This window comes from Gracilinanus agilis, chromosome 1 (genome assembly GCF_016433145.1).
Source record: "Gracilinanus agilis isolate LMUSP501 chromosome 1, AgileGrace, whole genome shotgun sequence".
Classification (NCBI taxonomy): domain Eukaryota; kingdom Metazoa; phylum Chordata; class Mammalia; order Didelphimorphia; family Didelphidae; genus Gracilinanus; species Gracilinanus agilis.
In genome coordinates this window covers 323,275,419-323,296,202 of record NC_058130.1, presented here as the reverse complement: position 1 = coordinate 323,296,202, position 20,784 = coordinate 323,275,419, and the positions used below count along the sequence as shown (strand labels likewise).

The window sequence follows — 20,784 nt, the reverse complement described above, 5'->3', positions numbered from 1 at the left end:
CAAAGCTTCACAAAAACAGAAATTTTTTCTAATTACCAGAAGTAGCCTTACAATTAATTGCTTTAGTCACATACCAAATCTTTATTTTTCAGACTTCATTGTAATACATGTTGTATTTCTAAAATTAAAACAGATTATTAAGAAATTGTGAACTGAAAAGTTTTTTTATTTTTTAGGAAATTCAATTTTTTTTGACTTGAACATGTAGATAGTATTTATTTAAAATAGTATTTTAAAGTAGTATTTTAAAAATAAGTAATTTTTTTAACAGCTTTGTTAGGAACAGCTATCTGTTAGACATTTAGGAGTTTATGCTGCAAATTTCATATTGTTTATGTGACTTAAGTCTCCTTTAGAAGTTCATCTAATACAATCATAACTTTATATTTTTTATTAAAAGTAAGCCATCCTTGCTTCATGTTTAGGTGAAGACAAGTATAAATGGTGCCTATATCTCCAGGGCACTGTACGTCTTATTTAACTGATACACCTTTTAAGACAGGATTATTTATTTATGTTCTAAATAACTTTGTGGGTTACATTTAGGAAATGATAGAAATGACAAGTCAAATATTTATCAAGTAACCAAAGTGAAAGTTATTGTTTTCACAATAAAAGAAACGTGATTTCTGACCAAGATTCATAGAACTTTATTTTTTAATTGGGATAATTAAGGGACCATCTGTTGGACACTCATTTTAAAATGAGATTATAAACATTTTATTTTAAATTTAATTTAATTTTATTTTTTAAATCCCATACCTTCTCTCTTAGAACCCTTACTGTGTATTGGTTGCAAGGCAGAACAGAAGTAAGGGTTAGGCAATGGGAGTTAAGTGACTTGTCCATGGGAGTTAAGTGACTTGTCCAGGGTCATACATTTGAACCCAAGACACCTCCTGTCTTTGGGTCCATCTCTCAATCCAGTAAGCCACTTTCCTGCCCCCTCAACATTTTTACAATTACATTTTCTTTCAACAGTTTTATCCTCTGAGAAGTATCACAGTCACAGAATACAAAGGGATATTCAGATGTTTTTTTTCATCTTTGTCAGTTTAGGAGGCATCGGTTAAAGGATGTCTATTTTTGTGATAGTACTTTGTTACCACTTGTGTATCAAAGAACATTTGGAATTCTATTTATCAAATCATCTTTTTACTGTGACTTCTTCAAGTCATTTATTTTTACTCTATGATTACTTTTGTACATTTTAAATTTTCTAGTGGGATTACATGTTTGTATCTTCTAATTAGTATATTATTACATGTAGAGGAGTAATCAAATGACAAAAATAAAATCTTCGGTATTGAGAAATGTTTCCCTGTCACTGAATTTTTTCTTCTTAACAAAAAAAAAAAAAGAAAGAGAGAAATTTTGGAATTGCAGACCATTCTTAAGGACAGCATGTCATAATGAAAAGAGCACTGAAATCAGAAAATCTAGATTCTGACCTTCGATTTCTTAATTTGTAAACTAGAAACAATAGTGTGTTAACCTGAGGCACAGAGTTGTGGAAAAAAAATACTTTGTAAACGTTAAATGCAATGTGTAAATGTCAAAGACATTAGATTGTGGAGAAAACTAATTTACTTCGATATATATTGTATTTATGATCTATAGAAACTAAATATTGAAAATAAATTATAAACTATGTAGTACTGTCCTTTAATTTCAGTTTTTTATTCTTGTGTTTTTCCAATGAAACATTAAGAATTACTTGTAGTGTTTTAAATCAAATGGTATGACCCTTTCATGAATATCTTTTTTTTTTCCAGAATATTCTACTGAGAATAGAGTAGTAATATTTGTGAGACATGTCTAATTTTTCTTTACCTTTTTTTCCCACCTCAGATGTAGGTCCTTCAGAATGCAATTACAGCCTAAATGTGCCTGGTAATTAGAGAAAAAATATAGGGAAGTTTTGGTGATAAAAATTATTAATTTAATATAACTTATTGATTGCTAAATAAATGGTGTGCATCTACCAGTTCTTCCATTCCAATCTCATGGAAGAACTTTAATAAAAATTAAATACTTATCTTCCCTCCACAGTTTATATCAGCTAATTCCAACTTTTTTATTTCAAAATTTTGGTGGTGTTGTTATTGACAAAAGGAGTCTTAATTTGGATTTACTTCACCATTTTAAGAGTTTTTTTTTAAAATTTCATATTATTATGAACATATGCTTCATTAATGTTTTCCAAGTTGTCTGCTATGAATATTGTGTTAACATAACTCCATTATTGGCATGTGATATTTAAGATTGATTTTATAAATTAACACTTCCCTTTTTGGGGAGGACACACTATGCAAATTGTATGTTTTATAATTTTTATATTCATAGCATTGGTGACATCATTGAACATTATCGGAAGGAACAGATTGTTGAAGGCTACTACCTTAAGGATCCTGTCCCAATGCAGGTAAGGGTTTTATATTCCTGGGGACCAGATAGTATTTTTGAGCTTGTTTGTTTTAAGTTCTTTTTACTGGTATATTTGGATGTACATTTCACAGATATGTTAGTGAAATTAACCAGAAAAAAATGAAAATTGAATAAAGAGAATATTAAAATAGCAACAAGTTTTTTCAAGATAAAGCAAAAAAATCTTTTTTGGTTTCCAAGATTTGAGCAATCATAAATTCCTAAAGAGACTTAAGTTTGCAAATTTTGTTATCCTAGGTAATTTTTTCTTGCTAATTGACAAAATTTATATCATTCCCTAGGTTTTTCCCAGTAAAAAAATTTCTTTGAATGGGTTCTAGTCTAGACCTGTGATTTCATTGCTATAAGGAATTCCTTTGCATGAAGTTCTTTCCTCTGTAGAACAGAAAGTGACCCTTAGAATCTGAGAGATTTACCTGGAGCATTGAGAAGTTATACAGCTAGTGTTTGTCAGTGGTAGGACTTGAGCACTTGTCTTGATGACTCCAGGAGTTATTAAATCTTAGAACTGTACCAAGACTTTTGGGATGCTTTGTTGACTCTTAATTGTCATTGAACTGATTTGAATTTGTGAACTCTTATGACAAATTGAAATGTTTTCATGGCTGTCTTCTGGTACTGTGAAAACTACTGTATTTTCAGGTGATTTATTTGAGGGAATGTTAACTATTTCAATATTTATAGCCTAACAAAACATTATTAGAAATGCAAATTATGCTTATATGACTATATATAAATGGTACTTGCATATGTATATTTCTTTACATGAGTATATCTTTTTAGTATAAAATAACTTTTTTTTTTTTTAAAGAAAGTCTATCTATCCAGAGCCATGGTGTAGCCATGGATTTTAACCTGCCAATCTCATTGACACTTGAGGTTGTTTGCTTCCTTAAGTTAACACTAGAGCTCCTTCTATTTTTTTACCAAAACTTTGTATTTATAGATATTTGAAGCCAAAGATTTTACTGATAAAGGAGATTTTAGACAAATCACTCATGGTGGTTTGACTTGGTCTGGCATATGCTTCCTCAAAGGATTATATGACAAGCTACAACCTATGCCTTTGAGAAAGCTTTCTAACACCACTAATGAAATAAAGGCTAGTGAATATAAATTTATGCCCTTTTATTTCATTTGATAGATGTGGAACTGCTTATTGTTACTAGTAGCAATCTTGGAGAGGAGAAGTTGTACCTGGATTTTTTGTCAGTTGTTTTAGTCTTACTATCCTGATTTCACATTGTCTACTCCCACATTTGAATATATCAGTGGTGTTAACTCCTACTGATATTCCTTCCAGTAAGGAAGCTGACAACCTTATTCATCGATGAAACTCTGTCCTTCAATAAACCCACTAAAGTTCATTCATTCTTGACTACTCATGGTTATAATGGAATTCAGGAGTCATTCTTCTTCTTCCTCCATGACCAGCCTGTCTTTTCTTTCATTTATGCATTTTTCTGATTACATTTTTATATTGCTTTGCATGTATTACATATGTTCACGAGAAAAATTGTGAATGTGAATTTTATTTCTCGGGTTATATGATAAATTAAAGAGTTGTTCATATTTAAGAACTTCCAACACTTCTAAAAAACAAGAATTTTTGTATGTGAAGCCTCCCCTTGATTTATTGATTTTGCAAATTTAAGCTTTGACTTGACTTTTAAAAAAAGAGGGCATACATATATTTCCTTTCTAAGTATCTACTTTGTAGATTTATTGATTCAGCAAGGAGTTGTATTCAAGAAATATTTACATGTATGCTTTTTTAAAATCAGCATCAAGAACAAGTACTTAATGATTCAGTAGATGGCAAGGAAATCTATAATACAATTCGTCGCAAAACAAAGGATGCCTTTTATAAAAATATTGTTAAGAAAGGCTATCTTCTGAAAAAGAGTAAGTATTATTTTTCATTACATTTCTTAATATTTTATATTTAACATTTTGAAACTGAATCATTCATATATTAGACATAAAAGGAAAGTTTGATTGTTTAGGCATACTTTTTCTATAATATTGATTGTTCTCAGTTTTACTATTATGCAGCCTTAAAAAAATACATGCACATTGTATGTGTGGGGTGGGAAGGGGGCTGGTAAACAAACCCCCTCTTAAGTGTCTTAGGACCAGATCTCCAACTTGAGTTTTGAAGAACAAATCTGTGTGACCTCTAAGTCTTAAAAGAATATATAAAAGTTTTGAATGGCATGACAAGTGTGTTTCCCAATATTTGAAGGGTTATGGTACTCTTTTAAGTAGAGTGCTGTGCTTTTTATCTCTTGTTTAATAGAGGTTTTATTCACTTAGACATTGAATATGGAAATGGGTTAGATCTTTTTGCTGTTATCTCTGAAACTAGAGAAGTCATTTTCCTCTTAACAAGGAACTTTAGAAACACTTAAGACAATTTGTCATATCACCAAACACTTTGATTAGAGGATATGTTTAAGAAATTTCTAGGCATTTTTATTCATTCTGTAAGAATTCTCTGTATCCTGAGTATTGAAATACAAGACTAAAATTTATTAGAAGGAACAATGGTTAAGATTTTAGTTTTATGTAAGGTTTTGACAATTTTGTTGAACACTTCATTTCCATTTCCAGTGGTTGAATTTTAGCTTTTAATGTTTATTGAGGGGAAATGAAAATAATCAGGTTTTTTTTTTTTGGCAGGCAAAGGAAAGCGGTGGAAAAATTTATATTTTATCTTAGAGGGAAATGATGCCCAGCTTATTTATTTTGAAAGTGAAAAACGAGCCACAAAACCAAAAGGATTAATAGATCTCAGTGTATGTTCTGTCTATGTTGTTCATGATAGTCTGTTTGGCAGGTAAGATGATTTTTTTTTTCTTGATGGTGTTTTTTTTTGGAAATTTCATACAGTTACCCCCTTCAACCCTATATCCCGACCCCTCCCCCCAAAAAGTGTTTAACTACTTAATCCTTTTTCTGTTTTTCTCTGTCACTTTGTTGAAGAGGGTGTATTGTGGGCATTGAGGGTGGAGAATGGTGTATTCTTGTTTTTTGGTTGTGGGGCAGTTTTCTTCTCTCCCCCCCCCCCTTTTAAAATTATCAGATGACTTTGATGTCTTCTAAAAACTGCCTATTCATGTTTCTTGACAAATCCCTATTGGAGAATAGTTCTTATTTTATTAATTTGACTCAGTTCCCTATATATTTGAGAAATGAGGGCTTTCTCTGAGAGACTTGTGTGATTTTTTGATATTTCTTAATTTTGGTGCCTTTTATCAAAATGTAATTCTTATAATTATGTCTTTTTCTTTTTTTTTTTTGCTTTGTCCAAGATCATGATTGCTACCCTTGTCTTTATTTTAGCTGAAGCAAAATAGCTCATGTTTTAGCCACTTATCTTAACAATGAGTCTTTCCTTTTCAAATATGTCTCCTGAGCATATTGTTAGATTCTGGTTTGTAATCTATTCTACTGTCTGCTTCCATGTTAGGAATGAGTTTATCCCATTCATATTTAGTTATGATTACCTTTTACTTCCCTTATCCTATTTTCTTTTGTTTATCCTTCACTTTCTTTACTATTTTTGTGCATAAATCTTGTTACACTTTCTGAACACTGCTTCCTTTAATTTACCTCCCTTTTTTTAACTCTTTATTACTTCCTTTCCCTCCTATCTCCTTATTGAGTAAGATAGATTTCCATACCCCACTGAATGTGTGTGTGTGTGTCTGTATGTGTATTCTTACCCCTTTGAAAAAATTTCAGTGAGAGTGAGGTTCAAGTGCTGCCTGCCAGTCGCATTCACTCCCCATTTCCTCATTCCCTATGAAAGCTTTTCCTTATGTGCCTTTTTTGTGAGATGATTTCCCACCCTTCTTCCTTTTCCTTCCTCCTTCTCCCAGTGCCTTCCTCTTTCTTTCCCCTTCTTTTATTTGCTTTAGGTTTTTTTTAGATTATTCCAACATAATCTACCCATATCCTTGCCCTCTGTATATAGAGACTTCTCCTAAGGAAATACTAAGTGGGTTTTGGGGATGGGAATGAATGGATTTTAGGCCAGTATCAGAAGACCTGGGTTTTGGGAAGGCCACCCAAGCACAGGGCTGGCAGAGCCAGACTCTGGAATGACACACAAGCACCCATTCAGATGATATATAAAAGGCATCTAATTTAACAAGGGAAAGGTAAAAAGGTAATTATATAACTTAAACTAAAGGTTTCTATCTAAAACTCACAAGATCTATATGTCCTGTTGCCAGGAATATTTATAGATTTATTCCTATACAGAGCTCACCTATCTATCTAGAGACACAGACCCTAATATAAATATTTTACACTAACCCCAAACAACCCCCCTTTTGGTGGTAATGGAGGTAGTTAAGCAGCTAGGCAGGACAGGGCCCAAGGAGAGATTCGGTCCAAAAGGATCCCATCTAGATTCTCACAGACAGATGGCTTAGCTGTACAGGATCACTCAGGAAGCTCAATAGATGGTGATGGTTCAATCAGGTAACAGGGAAGCAGGTAGGATGGAGAAGTCCAGATATACCAAAGCCAGCAAAGGAAAGGATCCAGTCTCTACAGGTAAAGAGAGAATGAATTCTCCAGCATAAGCTAACTGACTCTCCAGTAGAATTCTAGAATTTCTTTTCTCTGCTTTCTGTCTTTGCCCTCTGCATACACACATAACTTTTACTGTTAACACTAGTAATGGTATAATTCTTAGTAGTTAACATAGTTTGTCTATTTTATTGTTTCTTGATGTCTGTGGAATTACCAACTTCTACTTGCCCAATTCATATTTTTAAAAGAATTAAAAATTTGTGAGCTTTTGTCATTTTCTCCCCATTAGTCAGTTCTGCTTTTTTAAGGAGTGCTTATTTCCAATAATTTTTTAACCTCCTTTTCTATTTGTCATGTACTTTTTAGGAAGCTATTTTCTTCTATGAATTGTGTGATTCTTTTATCATTAAGTCAATTTTCTTAAGTTATTTTTTTGTGCCTCTTTTACCAAACTGTTAATTCTCTTTCCATAATTTTCTTGTGAATCTCTTTCCTTTCCCAATTTTTCTTCTAAAACTAACCTCTTTAATTCTTCTAGGAATTTTTATTGGACTTGTATCCTATTGGCATTTTTTTCTTTGATTGTTGTAGCTTTTTTCACATTATTGTCTTCTATGTTTATGTCTTTATATTCCTTATCATCCTAGTAACTTTTTGTGGTTAAGTTCTTTTTCCATTATTTCTCCAGCTTATTTCTTGACTTTGAATTTTTTGTTAAAGTTGGTTTCTGCTTACTTTGGAGTAGGGAGGCACTGACCAAAGCTTTATGCTCTCTTGTGCTGCTGTTTTTAGAGCTATTTCTGAGGGTCTTCCAAGTTTTTATTACTTCTAAGTTAACATGATCTGGGGAGAAATGTGGTCACTGCTCTCTTGGTCTGTGTTTCCTGCTTTGGAACTTTTATCAGATACCCTGTTCCCCTGTGACCTCCTCTACATGCTGGAACTTGTTGTGGGCAATAGAATTGCCAATCAAGGCCAGCTGCACCCAGTGCCAACCAAGTCTTCAATAATATCTTTGTGACCATTTATCAGATCCCCTTACTATCTTTGAACTGAGAACTTGCAAAGTTAGCTAGTATTACATCCATCTCTATGGCCCACCACTAGTACTGCCCCCATCTTTGTTTCAGTCTGACCCTTACCTTAGTGTTACAGACCTTTTCTACTGACCTACTAGGTTGCCTTAGCCAAGAAAAATGTCTCTCCCCAACTTTTTGTTGACTCTTCAAATCTAGAATTTAATTTAAGGCATTGTTTTAAAAGTGCTTAGAGGGGAATGTTGGGAGAGTTCACAGCTGAGTTGTTGCTTCTATTCCACCATCTTGAAAGTATTTACTTTGAAAAGTTTGAACATTTCTATTAGTAAGGTAGTATTATAATTATATTATGATTAATTTTGGTTTTAAAAAGTCTTTAATAATTATTTTTTTGTTTACATTTTTTAAGGCCAAACTGTTTTCAGATAGTAGTTCAGCACTTTAGTGAAGAGCATTACATCTTTTACTTTGCAGGAGAAACTCCAGAGCAAGCACAGGTAAGACATTTTTCTGTACTCTAGAGTATTTCATATTTGGTTATTTGGAGAAAACTTCCTTTAAATAAAAAAAAGGAAGACAAGGTATTTGCTCATCACATTTTATTCCAAGAAATAAAAAGAACTTTTATAGATCTGTAAGAACTTTTCAAAAGAAATGCTTTAGAGTAGTTTATTGCAAAGAAACAATTAGTAACAGGAAATTTTCCTCCTCTTAAAAAATGAAGTTATTTGATTTTGAAGTAAATGCTCATTTTGATTGTATCTGTGCTACCAAAAAATGCCTTTATATTCTCAGCATAGTATAGACAGTAGCATACCAGTTGGCTTTGCTAAAAAAACATTGTGGTTTTTTTTTCTTGGTTTAAGTCAATGTATTTAAAATAGAAGTCTTGTCATTAGGAAGAAAAAAAATACCTGACATATATTATATACATCCTCAAAAGTATTTTTTGGTTTCTTCTATGTCTATTCTAATTTTATTATTATAGCTTAGAATGTTATTAAATAGCTGGAAATATGGAGTAAGTACCTAGTCATATGTGTTTAAAATAATAGTGTACTACATTTAATGAAGAAATAATGTTTTTGAAAAAACTTATATCAGAATTTTTTCATAAAATAGTAATTTTTAAATAGTCTTTGTTATCAAGTACATAATTCAAGTATAGCTCTACTTTTGACTACTTTGTGAATATTTGATGCTCTGTGGAAGAAGTAACCAGTCATTGGTTAGCTAACAGGGGGGAGATGACTTTGTCTAAAACTGAAGGTACTAATACACTATTTCTGGGTATAGTGAGAATTATTCTCTAGGTATGCATCTTATCCTAAGTCTGTGTATGACACTGATTCACTTCAAAAAAGAAAACAAAAGATATTTTTTTAATCTATAGAATATGACTAGCTTATCTTCTTCAAAGGGACATTTGCTTTTCATATTCAAGTTTTCTCTTTTGGGGCTTTGCAGAATTTCTCAGTTAATTTAAAATACTTTTTATATATGTAGCAGTTGTACAAACATCAAACCTGTACAATATCTCTCTTGAGGTATATATATGTGTATATATATATATCCCTATTTTGCAGATGGGAAAAACTGGGGCACAGAAAACTTAGTTGACTTGTTCAGTGTCGCAAATGTTAAAAGTGGAGTTAGGAATAGAAACCAGCACCTCTGGATCCTCTGCTTTAATCACTTTACCATGTTCCCTCTTTCTATGTGAAGATATTCCTCACATCCTGAGGACAACTATGTGTAAGTTTCGCATGTCACATAATTATGTGGATAGCCAATTGTGTAATTTCCTTCCAGTGCATTTACATTCTTTCTTCCCTTGCTCCTTAGTAATTCCTCTGCAGTATGTGATTATTTTCAGATTTCTATTAGATAATTAGTGACCTTCTGAGTTTTTTGTTGAATTCCTTATATTTTAAACTCTGCCCTACTGCAGTGGTTTTACCTTGACAATTGGCACAGTTCACTGAAACTCACTGAACAGCTTCCAAACTTAAGACATGTCTAACTAATATAAAGAACACAAACCTTTCTAAAAATCTGTAATCCAAAGTCAAATATTTATACTTCTTGTTTTTTAAATAAATATAGAGCTGTTATTTCCCTTCCCCAGAGCATCTTCTATTTGAAAGTTGTTGAAGTAAAACTATATTTAAATTAAGTACCTGGAGAGCTATAGTAATGTATTTAAAAATTTATTTTCTGTATTATGGTTTAATAGTGCAAGTTACAATACTTATCACATATCAGTCCTCACTCAGTTTGTTTGTTATTAGACATAATGCAGCTGTGTGTGTGTGTGTGTGTGTGTGTGTGTGTGAATATACATATTCACATCTGGCTCTAATTTTTCCAACATTATATTTACTTAGTAGAAATAGTACTAATTCCTAAAGAAAATAAAAATGTAATTTTTTGTGAAATTTAAATGACCATTCTCTTTTTAGTACTTGACATTTGCTAAAAAAGAGCCTTTTGATGGGTAAAATTTTTAAAAGTAGAATTAATACAGGAATGTATTTTTGCATATATGTGTATATGCATGTTTCTTTAGAGTGTGTGTGTGTGTGTGTGTGTGTGTACACATCAGAGTACAGTTGAAACTAAGGTATAGAAGCAAGAAAAAGAACTATTACCATGTTGTATTAAATTGGTTAATATTGAATTGGTGTTAAATGCCAAATACATATTTCAAAAATCTATTTAATTTGAAATGTTGTAATTGTTTTTCTTTTTTTGGTAGGAGTGGATGAAAGGTCTACAGACATTTTGCAATTTACGGAAAACTAGTCCAGGAACATCTAATAAACGTCTACGTCAGGTGAAGCATTATAGTTTTCTTGTGGCTTATAGATTACAATTTTAAACCTAATATATTTTGGGAATTTTATTTAAATATAACTTTTAAAGATAGTCTGTTAATATAGTGGTGAAAACCTATGTATTTTAGATACGCTACAGCACTTAGGCATGGGAAATTAGCATTTTGTTTACTTATTTTTTATTCTTTGATGTTTTTAACTTCTGACTGTCATCTTTACTTCTTTCGAGAGGCCCTAAGTATGCTGATGTTAGATGTTTACATCTCTCTTAGCTCTTAATAATTTGAAACAAACACACTTCACAGAGTTCGTTACTTCTTACTTGGTGGAAAGCTATTGTCAATGTCCAAAATTCAGAATTTTGGCTAAATATCTACTATAGGATTACTGTTTTTTTTTTTTTCAGATGCTAGTTACTGAATAGGAATTATAAGATCAAAAGTGTTATAGATGTGTCTCAGCTGTGTTTAGTTCTGGTGCCTTTCTAAAATTTTACCATATATATGAAAAAAAACCTCATAAACCAACATGGAAGCATTAATACATCTTTTACTGTCCTCAATGCTATAAAAAGCATTATCAATAAGGAGTCTTTGAAGAAACAATAAAACCTTAACTGAAGGATCTAATCCTAAGAAAATTGGTGAGTCAAAGAAGAAGTCACCCAAAACAATATGGAATTTCATCAAAGAAAATCAAACATTTTCCAGCTTTTGGAATAAATAAACACAAAATAGTCATTAGGCAAAAATTTATCTCTTGAAGTATTTTTGTTTTGGGCAGGACAGATAAAGAGAAAGTACAGGTCAATGAATTAGCATGCAGCTAGAGAAAAAAGTAAAAATAGGCATCAAATCAAACAAATTTAACTAAAAGTCTGAAGTAGAATTTCAAAAATCAAAAAAGTAATTTAACATTTGAGAGCAAAAAAAATAGCATCACATGTTGAACTGATAAAACCAGAAGGTTTTGTAAAAGTACTATATAAAATTTCATCTCATTTAAAAGAGGGGAAAATCAAATCGCCATTATGAAAAATACAAATTGAACTTTTACAAGTGAATAATAAATTAGGAATTATTACAAACTTGTGCCCAGTTATATACCATGAAAATAGATTAATATTTACAAAAATATTTAAAAAGTAGATTAATAGAATAAAATTAGAAAACACATCACCAAGTCCAAAAATTGAATAAGCAGTTGAATTATATCAGAGATTTGAAGAATATTTCTTCATTTACTTAAATTTCTAAAGCTCTAATGATATAAAAATATTGAATAAAATATTAGAACAGTTGCAGTGTCGAAACTTAAGAACAGTATAGATTTAAACCAGGAATATGAAAGAAGTTCATTAGTAGGAAAATGACAACATAATAGACACATAATAATAATAACAGAAACAATAAAAATCCCATAGTACTGTAATATGTTATAGAAAAATTGCCAATAGTTTAGGAATGATTGAACAGAATATAGTATATATAAATGCAATCAATCTCAACTTGAGAAATCTGCAAAGACTTGTATGAACTAATGTAGTAAAGTGAACAGAACCAAGAGAAAGTTATAACAACACTTTAAAAACAAACAATTTTGAAAGACTTCTAAACAGTGATCACTGCAGTAGTCCATGATTTCAGAAGGACTGATGTATGTTAAAGTATATTTCGCACTATTTGAGAAAGAGGTGTTGGACTTGAAGGTGAAATTGATGCCTCTTTTAACTGTGAGTTTTGTTTCCTTAACTGTTCATTATAAGAAAATCCTCCATCCTCTCTTCTCTTCCATTTCTTGAGTGGCTTTTTCTAAGGGAAAAGGGGTTAGGCAAAGAGAAAAAAATTTTTTTTTAATTTTTTTTTTTTTTTAATTTTAAACCCTTAACTTCTGTGTATTGACTTATAGGTGGAAGAGTGGTAAGGGTAGGCAATGGGGGTCAAGTGACTTGCCCAGGGTCACACAGTTGGGAAGTGTCTGAGGCCGGATTTGAACCTAGGACCTCCCGTCTCTAGGCCTGGCTCTCAATCCACTGAGCTACCCAGCTGCCCCCCAAAGAGAAAATTTTTAAAGAAAAGGAGGTCACTATAATATTTAGAAGGGAAAAAATTCATAGAAAGGAACAGAAGGATATTCTGGAGGAGAAACATAGGTTGACTTTTAAACCAATATGTTGAATTTATATCGTGTCATATAAATTATAATTTATTTTATATACTTGTCATAGTAATCTAATTTTTAAGAATGTAAGCAATATGTAATAAAAATTTTTGGTTTCCTGAACAATATATGGAAAAAGGTCATAGTTGATTGTCAAGATTGTAACAATTTTTATAGTAAAGATAGCAAACATTTTAAAAGGAAATAAATTGTAATTGTGTATGATTTAGGGAGAAAGTAATAAAAGTAATAATAATGACAATGATAGCTAACATTTATGTACTCTTAAGGTTTGCAAAATATTTTATATCTTATTTGAAAAGAGAAGTTGATCAGCATCTTTTTAAGTCTGTTGTATTTTATATTGTACCTGATAATAATACTCCCAAAAGCAAATATAATTGAAGGCATTATTTTAATTTAAAATGGAAAAGTCTCTTGTAAAATGGATCTAGAAAACAATCGCTTTAAATAAAGCTTTGACTTTTTTTCTGTTCTGTAATTGTTATAAAATTGGAATTTTTTCCCACTTTAGGTTAGCAGTCTTGTTTTACATGTTGAAGAAGCCCATAAACTTCCAGTAAAACATTTTACTAATCCATATTGTAACATATACCTGAATAGTGTTCAAGTAGCAAAAACACACGCAAGAGAAGGACAAAACCCCGTATGGTCTGAAGAGTTTGTTTTTGAGTAAGTCTTATTTTGCTATTCAGTCTAAATTTTACTGTTGTCAAAAAATTTTCCCCCCATAGCTTCTGTATATTTAATGTGGAGAACCCTCAAATCAGGGCCCAAAACGGGGGAATATTTTAGTGTTGGTTTTTTAAAAGATGACATTCATCTGTTGGGTCAACTTTTTTTGGTTTGTTTTGCACAATTAAGCTTCCTGTAGGATTTTCATGCTACTATTATTTACCACAACTACCACTCCTCCTGCTACTACACTGTAGTCTTAAAAGTTCAGAAAATTTAGCACATACAAACAAGTTCATCCACATTCTTCAGGATACAAGTGTTGTTTAGTTGTTCATTCATGTCTGACTCTTCATGACATTATCTGTGGATTATATTGCCTTTTGAGTTTTCTTGAGAAAGATTCTAGAGAGGTTTGAGGTTTGTCACTGCTTTCTCCAGTGGATTAAGGCAAACAAAGCTTAGGGCATTTGCCCAAGGTCACATAGCTATTTGAGTATCTGAGGCTGGATTCAAACTTGTATCTTCCTGCCTTCAAGCCCAGGGCTTTACCCACTGAGCTGCCTAGCTGCCTAGTAAATAAGTAGAATTGATGTTTATTTACCATTTGTACTTATGAATTAATATTAACTTGAGTGGTATTGAATGTGAGGAGGATTTGGGGATGAGTACATCTTTGTAAGGTAACTTTCATGTTTCATTTAAAATATTTCATTCCTAATTTGAAATCTTAATAAGGGTCTGGGAATCAAATTGTTATAATGCTAACTTCTATGTCTTTGTATCAGTCAGTTTTTGTTCTTTTTTTCTTCCAGTGATCTCTCACCAGATATCAATAGATTTGAAATAAGTTTAAGTAACAAAACAAAGAAGAGCAAAGATTCTGACATATGTAAGTTGATATAGGGAAGTATACAGAAATAAACTTCATTAATTATTTTTTAACTGGCTTGGTATTAAAAGAAAAGGGGTTATTAATGAGTAAAATACTAGGTGACTGAAACAATTATGCTTTAAATATATATGGCTATTTTAATTTCATTGTGCTTAGTAGTTTATATTCTTTTGCTTAGTTCAGACTAGGTGTAGAAATAACTTTGAGATGTAGTGTCCCTAGGCTTTAAGATGCTTACTATTTATTTTGGCCAGGATAGAAAAAATAGCATTCAACTTAATTCTTAAAGTCATGTAAACAATCCTTGTTGTATGGTCATCGTAATTGTAGGTGAAACCCGAGTTACGTGAAATAAAAATGATTACAATTCACATTTATAAGAGGCTTTTAGTTTTATTTCCCTACCCCCAACCGCCCACCTCAGGTACTAATTGCTACCCTGTGATGTATGGGGGCAAGTATTAATATTATTATCTCTATTTTAAGATGAGAAAAACTGAGTTTTAGAAAACAGAAGTGATTTCATTATTCCTGTTCCAGAACGCTGTCACAAGCATTGTATTCCCTGAATTATAGTATGCTCATATGAAAAATTAGTTACATATATAAGAAATGTTTGAATTAACATAAAAAATACTCCTGAAATTTTATGTTGAATAATGGAATGAATATGGTTTGATATGTATGTAAATTAGTTACATATATAAGAAATGTTTGAATTAATATAAAAAAATACTCCTGAAATTTTATGTTGAATAATGGAATAAATACGGCTTGATATGTATGTAATATAAGCTAAAATACTTTATCTTGAGTATCACCTTGCCCAATCTGTCTTTTTTTTTTTTTTAAATCTTTACCTTCTGTTTTAGAATCAGTAATTAAATATGGGTTCCAAGGTAGAAGAGCAGTAATGACTAGGGGTTAAGTGACTTGCCTAGGGTCCTACAGCTAGCAAATGGCTTAATCCAGTTTTGAACTTGGGGCTTCCCATCTCCAGGTTTGGTTCTCTATCCTACTGGAGCCATTTGCCTGCTGCTTCTTTCTGTTTCATTCTTACACATTGGCTCATTTGTTGAAAATTTCCTCCTTTCTTGTGGGGGGCAACTTTATTACTTAGACCTTGAGCAGAAGAATCAGATTAATTACTTATTAAGTTGTTTCAATCATGTCCAATTCTATGCTATCCAAGTGGGATCTTGGCAAAACTATGGGATGGTGGAGTAGGTTATCTTTTGCTTCTGCTCATTTTACAGATGAGGAAACAGGCAAAAGGGAAGGCTCACATGTGTAGAAAGTACCAGAAGTTGGATTTTTGAACTCGGGTCTTCCTGACTGCAGACTCAGTACTGTATCCACTGTGCCACCTCTCTGCCCATATTAATTACTATTGGATATTTAAAATAGGAGTTAAGGTTTAGAATGTAACATACTGGATTGTAGGAAATCACTAGAGACTTTGAGGAGATATTGTGTATGTAGACAGAAAACACAACTAGGTGTTAAGCATAGTGATTGTTGGGCAGGTAGTACATGGAAAAGAAAGCAGAGTAAGGAATGAAAATTTGTGAAAAGTGTGAAGTAAAGGGAATTTTACTTTACTAGCAATTCCAGTGTATGTTTTTAATTGGCTCCAACAGGTTGATAATTCCTATTTCTCCTTGAACTTGGGTGCAAGTGGTGGTAGTGCCAGCTCTTTTGCTTGTATAGATGTGTCCTTCAGCATAATTATAAATTTCAATTAAAATGATTATGTTTTCAATATTTTAAACTGTTATTTCAGATGACTTAACTATAATCTTTTTGGAGCTCTACATTTTGACCAAATTGCTTAATGTTTTACTATATTTTTATTACTACATGTATTTCTGATCTCTTATCAAAAGGTTTAGAACCATTGACTAACATCACTTAAAAGAGTAATTAGAATCTGTTCCCTTGTAAGAATTCCTGAGCTTTACATTTGCCTTTTGAAGGTATAACTTAGCTTAGACCAGTGATGGGCAAACTACGGTCCCCGGGCCAGATGAGGCTCCCTGAAATGTTCTATCTTGCTGCTCAACATTATTCCTAATCTGACAAATACAATGAGTAGGATACAATACAATGAAACTTCAAAAGAGTTGCCTTAGAAACAGACTGACAGATGAGCATTTCCTTTCCTTTGGCCCCCTTTAAAAAGTTTGCCTATCACTGGCTTAGACCATTTTATTACCATCTGAATATAAACTGTTATCTTGTTTTATTATTAATTGAGTATTTGAAAGTGAGTACTACAAATCATTATTTAATAATAAGATAATAGATTATATAGTAAGATTATAGTTTTTTCATTTTACTTTTGATTAATTCAATTCAGGATAAGGACAATTTGCAGTTTGCAAAGCAGTTCCTTCCTCAGTTAAACCAAAAGACCAAAATTAGATAAAAGCACACAGAGAACCCTAATACTGGTGAATTTTTTGGAATTAGGCTCAAGGTTGAGCTAGTAGTTTAAATAGTAAAATCAAAAGAGGAGAAAAAGCCCACAAATTTGTGTGTTGTATTTTTCTCCCTACCTTATGTAGCAAAATTCAATGTAAATGGTCAGTAGAAAGATGTTGCTATGGGCTAGATATGGTTAGAATTAAAAGACCTAGATTTACTCTGGTTCTACTTATCAGACACATGACCCTGGAGTAAGCCATTTAACTTATAAACCTCAGTTTCCATATCTGTAAAGTAGAGATAATTTTGTACTCATTTGTTACCTCATTAATTTTGTGGAAGGTGTAATACTTTGTTAAGGATAAAGTGCTGTGTAAATGTGGAGCCATTAGTTACTGTTATTCCACAAAGTAAGACAAGCCAACACTCATGACATTACAAGTCAGAGCACATTGCAGTTCATCTAAAATGTGTCAGAAGGTAAATGGCAGCTGTTCTTAGAACATTAACTTTTCGTGTTAAGTTTAACATATCTATTGCTGGCTTGTAGTCACTATTTTGTCCCCACAAAAATCATTGGCCTTTGTGCTTAGTTCTTTAAAAAATAAAATATTTGCCAAATGGACCAGGAAAAGTCTTTCATTTCTCCTAAATAGGCAGGTCTTTGATATCACAGTATTTTTTAAAGACTTACTAAAGACAATGGAGATATAATATAAAATCAGAATTTTCATAAACATTAACATCTTTTGACTTTGAACAATATTTTTCTTCCTAAGTGTTTATGCGCTGCCAGTTGAGCCGGTTACAGAAAGGGCATGCAACAGATGAATGGTTCCAGCTCAGTTCTCATATACCGTTAAAAGGTATTGAACCAGGCTCCTTGCGTGTCAGAGCACGATATTCTATGGAGAAAATCATGCCAGAAGAAGAGTACAGTGAATTTAAAGAGGTATTAAATTGCTTTACCAGTCTAATTATCCTTGAAAGCATTATTTAATAGAAACATTAAAACATTTAATAAAATATCCATTAACTTAAATATAGTGATTGCATATTTTAGTGGCATGCTGACAGCCAGGAAAGGTTATAAAAGCCTTACAGAGTTGTAATGTTGGGCTTTAGTGACTAGAACATACAGACTATACACTTCTTCCATTTTTAATGAATTATTCGTTGTTACACTATTGTAGCCTCAAAAAAGTGCTCTTTTTCAGCCTCTCTAAGACTATTTGATGATATACACTTTAAACAGTTTTGTATTCTGATATTCTCCTTAGCTTATTCTACAAAAAGAGCTGCATGTAGTATATGCTTTATCACATGTGTGTGGACAGGACCGAACACTATTGGCTAGCATCTTACTGAAGATTTTTCTTCATGAAAAGCTTGAATCGTTGTTGTTACGAACACTAAATGACAGAGAAATAAGCATGGAAGGTATAGTATGGATTTGTTAGTCCCATTAAAAAAATGCACTTAGAAAACTATTTGTAGCATTTCCTGCTCTTTGACTAAATGTTTACTGTTTCATCATGTTTCTGATTTTTTCCCCACCAATTATGAAAGATCATAATTACCCCCTCTTATGTTGGCTAATATTAAAACTCAGACATTTTCATATCTGTAGTGTTACATTACAGTGAATAACACTATTTAGAAATTTTTTGAAATAAAAGTTAATTTCAGGTAGAAATTTTTATATCTGAACAGATCAACTCATAGTGCTATTGAATTGATCATTTGAAATTTTTACCTCCTACTTCTTCATTCTGGTTTCAGAGCCTGTTACCTTACTGTTATCCCAAACTATAATTGAAGCATTTTAATTTTCTCAATACACTTTCACAGTATATTGTATAGATATTCTCATCTTCCCTACCAGTTCCCATCTCTTCTCTTAGACGAGCTTGTTAGCTCTGTTAGTCTAGGGGACCATGCTTTATTCTCTGCTATGCTTAGCATAATGCCTTGCTGCATTCTAAATATTAATTTGTCTAATGAATGAATGCATCCTAATGTACAAATGCATCTGGATATCAGCTATGTATTAACTCCAATTTTTAAAGTCCAGTTCTTCCAAATAGCAAATGTAGACATTCTAGTGAAGTTCAGAAACTTCATTGCTGTTAATGAAATTTTTCTCCACCACTTTGATTCCATCAGAATTTACTGCTGGAATCACTTTTTTCCCAGATGATAATGATGTTGTAAGACCAATCAAGACAATGTCATAGCAAATTTAGAAATTAAGTAGGTTAAAGAATGTAAAACTTTTAAGAGTATGGTATATGGATTGGGAATGTAATATTTATAGCATCATACACATTTTAATAAAAATATTGCTACTACAGCACAGTCATTGTTTTGTAGTTAGGATAATAACATTTATAATATTTTTATCTATAATCATCATATTGTAAAACCAAATAATAACCCAAAATTCATCACTTTTATTCAGTTATAATTTGCATAGCAGGTAAACTATAAATAATAGTTCTTTTGAGGATTAATTTTGACAAGCAAGGTGGTATGTGGTTAGAGACCTGGATTCTGGTTCCTGTTCTGCTGCCAAATGACTATCTTGACTATAAAGCAGGTCATTTATCTTCTATTCTGTGTTTCATTATTAAAATAGGCATAATAATTCTTGCCCTGTTCATCTCATGATGGGGAGGAACAAGTAATCTATGATAAAAATCTTTTCACATATGTATGATGCTATAGGAATGAGATACTATTTTCATAATGCAGATAGCTTTAAATGAGCATGACGATCTGGTAGTTGTGAATGTTTTTAACTTGGCATAAATTAAAATTTTTTAAAAATACTCATTTAGATGAAGCTACTACCTTATTTCGAGCTACCACACTTGCAAGCACCTTGATGGAACAGTATATGAAAGCCACAGCCACACGTTTTGTTCATCACGCTCTGAAAGACACTATTTTAAAGATAATGGAAAGCAAGCAGTCTTGTGAAGTAAGAATTTAATATTTGTTATATTTTCTTTGTAGAAATGCCAAATAAGGATTGATTGCATATGCACATAAGGGAAATATGTGAAATTTTTCCAAAATAAAATGAAATACATTATGGTATTCTTATTGTGGCAGTACCTTGAAAAATGAATGCCAAAACAGGATTTTAAAAAATGTTTTATTTAAAAGTAAAACATTCCACTATAAAATTTTTATTTCAGTTTTTTATTTTCCTTGATGCATTATTGTCAGAATTTTTAAACAGATTTCTGAGTGGTTTTTTATGGAAGATTTGAATAAAATATTAGTTTTCATGACATGAATTCATGTAAATACATTAGAACCTACTTTTGCAGGAGGTCTATATATGCTCTTTCACTGAAGAGGGTTTAGTTATTGAGGGCACAGAGTGCATAAACTGCTGGATCTGAACCTAGTAGAACAGACTTCTCAGGGCATTTAGTATTTTATTGGACATTAATTCTGTCTAAATTCATTCCAACATCTTACCATTTCCCTGGCTCTCCCCTTCTAGGACACAGTGGTTTAGTGGAAAAACCACATTGGACAGAAAACCTGTATCTGAATCCTTGCTACTGCACCTACTAGCATACATAGACAAGTCACTTAATATATGTACCTCTGTTTCCTCATCTGTAAAATGGGGATAATATTTGTAGTACCTGTCTGCCACACAGAGTTTTTGTCATCCTTAAAGTTGTACATAAATGTAAGTAATAGTTGCTGTTTCTCTAAT

General features: G+C 31.9%; 1 protein-coding gene across 2 annotated transcripts in view; it reads left to right on the top strand.

Annotated features, from left to right (window-relative positions):
* RASA1 (RAS p21 protein activator 1) overlaps positions 1-20,784 on the top strand; it is a 114,974-nt gene that overhangs the window by 76,949 nt on the left and 17,241 nt on the right. For both annotated transcript variants that reach the window (XM_044662901.1, XM_044662909.1), the window contains 10 exons: positions 2,347-2,425; positions 4,233-4,353; positions 5,131-5,287; positions 8,440-8,527; positions 10,789-10,866; positions 13,563-13,720; positions 14,539-14,615; positions 17,825-17,997; positions 18,326-18,485; positions 19,886-20,028. In XM_044662901.1, coding sequence (XP_044518836.1) covers positions 2,347-2,425; positions 4,233-4,353; positions 5,131-5,287; positions 8,440-8,527; positions 10,789-10,866; positions 13,563-13,720; positions 14,539-14,615; positions 17,825-17,997; positions 18,326-18,485; positions 19,886-20,028 — 1,234 coding nt within the window. The remainder of the gene's footprint in view (positions 1-2,346; positions 2,426-4,232; positions 4,354-5,130; positions 5,288-8,439; positions 8,528-10,788; positions 10,867-13,562; positions 13,721-14,538; positions 14,616-17,824; positions 17,998-18,325; positions 18,486-19,885; positions 20,029-20,784) is intronic.